Below are 4674 nucleotides of genomic sequence, written 5' to 3'. Positions count from 1 at the left end.
CTTGAAAGATTTCAATTTTTATTCCATCAATTCCTGGTGCCTTGTTCTTTGCCAATTCTTTCAATGCACTTTGGACTTCCTCCCTGAGTATCACTGGCTCTTGTTCATATGGAACCTCTTGAAATGGTTGAACATTAACCATTTCCTTTTCATACAATGATAACAATATAAAATCTATTAATAAGATATTCCCTATACATTTTTTTAAATTGTTTTCAAAATCTTCGAGTTGCTGTTAAGTGCAGATACTATGAAATCAAAGCACAGATTAAGTATGTCTGATGAATGAGGATCTGAATTGAGATGTGCTTCTGTGATAAAACAACATACTAGATCTCAAAATCCCACATTCAGATACTAAGTTTTATAGCAGCTGCAATTGAAAAAGTAGTTTCACACTGCCATGCTGTTCCAAATATATGAAAAGCTTCAAGTTTTGGAAACATTTCATTATATTTTAATTTCATTTTTCCACAAACATCTAAAGCCCCTCATATTTGAAAGTTTTCCAATTTTAATGAAATAAAATACAACATTCAGTTCTTCATTCATATCAGCACTATTTTAAGTGCTGCATGCCCCATGCAACTCCTGACTGCTATATGAGAAAACTCAGTGGCTGAAGGACAATGCTCACAATATGGACAACTTGGCTTTCCGATGCCTAAATTAAGATGAAGGTCCATAGAAACAGATTACACAAAATCTGAAGTTAAAAAAGTAACACCATTTACATGTAAGGATGGTGAATGTTGAACATAACTGGATAAAAATAGAAAACAAAAATTAAAAAAAAAAAAAAAAAGGGCTTCAGAAATCCCACAATATAATAAAACACAAGGATACAGCTTTATACATTGTATTTTTATTCTACCATTTAAAAGTGAATGTAAATTGTTAACAGGATTTTCTTCAAGGTGAAGTAAGAGTTTGAGATTCTCACAAGTCACAAACTTTTTACATTACAAGGATGGTGATCTAAGATGTTAAAACTTAAGATTTTAGCATTGTGTGAGCATGAAAATCAATGAAGTAATTACATGCCATACTAGAAATACTGCTTGCAAAAATGAAAATGTTAAGAGCCACCTTAAAAGAAATAGGATCATACCTGGATACTGTCGGATGGTAGACACTGAACTGGTGATGGGGGTGTACGTGTGTGCAGCCAGAGGATACGCAGATGGCGGATAGGTTGGCAAAAAGTATTGGAACTGAACAGGAACAGATGGTCTATAGATGGAACATGGGTGATAATAAGACAAATGGTCTATTTTCTTCTTTATCTTCAAATGATACTACAACCCAGACCTTCATATCATCTTAACTACCATACTTCTTGGTGTTGAGTAGACTGTGACTCACAGCAGCCAGCCCTGCAAGGGGTTTCCAAGGAGTGGCTGGTGGATTTGAATCACTGACCTTGCAGTCAGTAATCCAGTGCTTATTTACAGTGCCACACCAGGACTCCAACTACCATACTAGCATTTACCAATTTGCATCTCAAATAAATATCAGATCAAAGGAGATAAACCTGAGAAAGTGAAAAATTTTTAAGTAAGTGGATACTATAAATAATCATAAGAATACATTTTAAAACAAATAATTTCAGTGGATGATCTAATAGAATAATGATCACAATGACTTAAAAACTCAGAAATCAAGTCTTCTACTCAACCTACTTGAATAACACTAAGCTCAAATTATTTTTGCTTAGAAATTTTAACAAACATATAAAAAAGATAACCATAGTTTTATAGGAACTGTTTCAGAGAGCTGAAAAAATGATCCCGCTTATTTTTATTCTAATACAGTCTTAGTATCAAATTGGTCATGCAAAAAAGACTATAAACAAATCTTACTTTTCTGTATTGATACAAAATTACAAGATAAAATGGAATTGAGTATCACATAAAAGTTAATCTTACATAAGATTAAATCATGATCATATAAGTCTTACACTAGAATAGATCAACATCATATTTTCTATTAATGCTTTATAGAAATATTTATTCCTCAAGCTGAAAATGATATCTACCAAAATCTATAATGAGATTTCAGAATTGCCATTCAGGACAAGAATAAAACAGACAAAGTAGCTCACCATTTCTAACTCTATTCTACTTCACATTGGAAGCTCTAACATTGTAAATTAAATGCAGATTCTTCTTTACCATCAAAATTTGTCCTATTTGTAGGTGAAACCAACATTTACATAAGAAATTGAACAGAATCTACAAACTTTTAGAGCTTTTAAGAGTGTTCATTCAGTAAGGTAAGTCTTAAATAATGAGGACACAGCAAATCCCACAGAACTAACCTGAAGGGACTTCCAAAGATCCAATGGAGAAAAACTGAGCATCAAAATAAGTTACAGATGTTGTTAAGTGCTGATGAGTGCATTCTGACTCATTGCAACCTATATAGGATTTCCAAGGAGTGGCAGGTGAACTTGAACCGCACCAACCTTGTGGTTCAAACTGCCCTTGCAGTGTAGAGCATTGACCCACAGTGCCACATGCAGTAGTAGATTATAATAGTGAATAAAACCAAGTGTCTGAGCCCATGTTGATTTTGAAAAATAAACAACTACATAAAAAAATAGGAGGTAGATAAGATTACCAACTAAAAACACGTGGAAGAAACAACAGAAATAAAAACACCACTATTAGCAACTATCAGATTAATAATTGATTTAGCTAAGAATCATCAATGGATGCTAAAACTACCAAAAGTTTATTGGTGAACAAGATATTTATACTTTCCAAGTATCTCCACAGAGATTACTTACATGAGGGTGCTTCTACAGCACCCTTGTATAAAAAGAGAAAAATTTACCATTATAGAAAAAAAATCACACTTCAGCTACATAATCAATGTTAACTAACAATGGGAAAAAAAAGCATAAATTCTCTGAAACAGTAACAGCAATAACAATAACACAAGGAACATTTCCTTCAAAATTGTAACCTGAATGTAACCATGAGAAAACTACTTGACAAACCCAAATTGATAAATATTCTATAAAACAACTGATCTATACTTATTAAAAGTATCAATTTATTAAAGATAAGGAAAAGCTAAAAAATAGTTTCACTTAGCTGTACTGTGGTTAAGCAAGAGAATGTTTTTATTCTTAGGAGATACACAGAGAAGTACTTAGGGATAAAGATCTGCGATGCTGGAACCGTCAAATGATTTTTTAAGAAAAAAAATCACACACACAAAAATGGATACTAGAACATCCACCAAAAACAATGGCTAAACATAACAGATAAAGATGGACATTATATCATGATTAAAGGGACAATTGAACAAGACGAAATAACCATATTAAATATCTATGCTCCCAATGAAAGAGCACCAAAATATATAAAACAAACTCTAACAGACTTGAAGAAAGAAATAGATGAATCCACAATAATAGTGGGTGATTTTAATACACCACTCTCAAAAATGGATAGAACAACTAGAAAGGAGCTTGGCAAAGATACAGAAAAACTAAACAACACAATCAGCCAACTGGACCTCACAGATGCGTACAGAGCATTCAACCCAACAACTGCAAAATACACATTCTTTTCAAGCGCACATGAACATTCTCTAGAATATACCATGTTTTAGGACACACAACAAATCTCCATAAATTTACAAATATCAAAATACTACAAAGGATCTTCTCAGATCACAATGCTATCAAACTAGAAATCAACAATAGGAAGACCAAAGAAATTAAGTCAAACACATGGAAGCTGAATAACACCCTGCTGAAAAGCGACTGGGTAGTAGAAGAAATTAAACGTGATTTCGCAAAGTTTCTAGAAGTAAATGAGAATGAAAACACAACATACCAAAATCTTTGGGACACAGCGAAAGCAGTGCTGAAGAGGGCAATTTATTGCAATAAACGCATACATCCAAAAAGAAGAAAGAACTAAAACTAACACATTAACACAGCATTTACAACAATTAGAGACAGACCAACAGAGGGAACCCACAGCCACCAAAATAAAAGAAATAATAAAGATTAGAGCAGAAATAAATGAGATACAAAACAGAAAAACTATAGAAACAATCAACAAGATAAGAAGCCGGTTCTTTGAAAGAGTTAACAAAATCGACAGACCATTGGCAAACCTAACAAAAGAAAAGAGGGAGAAGACACAAATAATACGCATTAAAAATCATATGGGTGATGTCACAATGGAACCAAAGGAAATCAAAAGGATAATAACTGAATACTATGAAGAGTTGTACTCCAACAAATTTGAGTACTTAGAAGAGATGGATACATTTTTAGAAAAACATGACCTACCTAAACTTACACACAGTGAAGTAGAAAACCTGAACAGACCCATAACAAAAGAAGAGATTGATCACGTCATCAAAAGACTTCCAACCAAAAAAAGTCCAGGCCCAGATGGCTTCACAGGTGAATTCTACCAAACATTCAGGAGAGCTGTCACCAATACTACTCAAATTATTCCAGAATATAGAAGAGGATGGAAAACTCCCTAACGTATTCTATGAAGCAAGTATAACCCTCATACCAAAACCAGGGAAGGACGTCACTAAGAAGGAAAACTATAGACCAATATCCCTCATGAACATAGATGCAAAAATTCTCAACAAAATCCTAGCCAACAGAATTCAGCAACAAATGAGAAAGATAAT

At 33.2% G+C, this 4674-nt stretch overlaps 1 protein-coding gene across 1 annotated transcript in view; it reads right to left on the bottom strand.

Moving 5' to 3' along the window:
* The window catches only part of LOC102818868 (histone deacetylase complex subunit SAP130-like), a 156726-nt gene that overhangs the window by 53723 nt on the left and 98329 nt on the right, over positions 1 to 4674 (bottom strand). The window contains exons 10-11 of the mRNA XM_006876205.1: positions 2792 to 2813; positions 1112 to 1233 (exon numbers count right to left, since the gene is read on the bottom strand). Coding sequence (XP_006876267.1) covers positions 1112 to 1233; positions 2792 to 2813 — 144 coding nt within the window. The remainder of the gene's footprint in view (positions 1 to 1111; positions 1234 to 2791; positions 2814 to 4674) is intronic.

The sequence above is a fragment of the Chrysochloris asiatica genome, unplaced genomic scaffold (assembly GCF_000296735.1).
Source record: "Chrysochloris asiatica unplaced genomic scaffold, ChrAsi1.0 scaffold00363, whole genome shotgun sequence".
In the NCBI taxonomy this organism is placed as follows: Eukaryota; Metazoa; Chordata; class Mammalia; order Afrosoricida; family Chrysochloridae; genus Chrysochloris; species Chrysochloris asiatica.
Note: the sequence above shows the minus strand (reverse complement) of the source record. Positions and strands in the feature narration are given on the sequence as shown.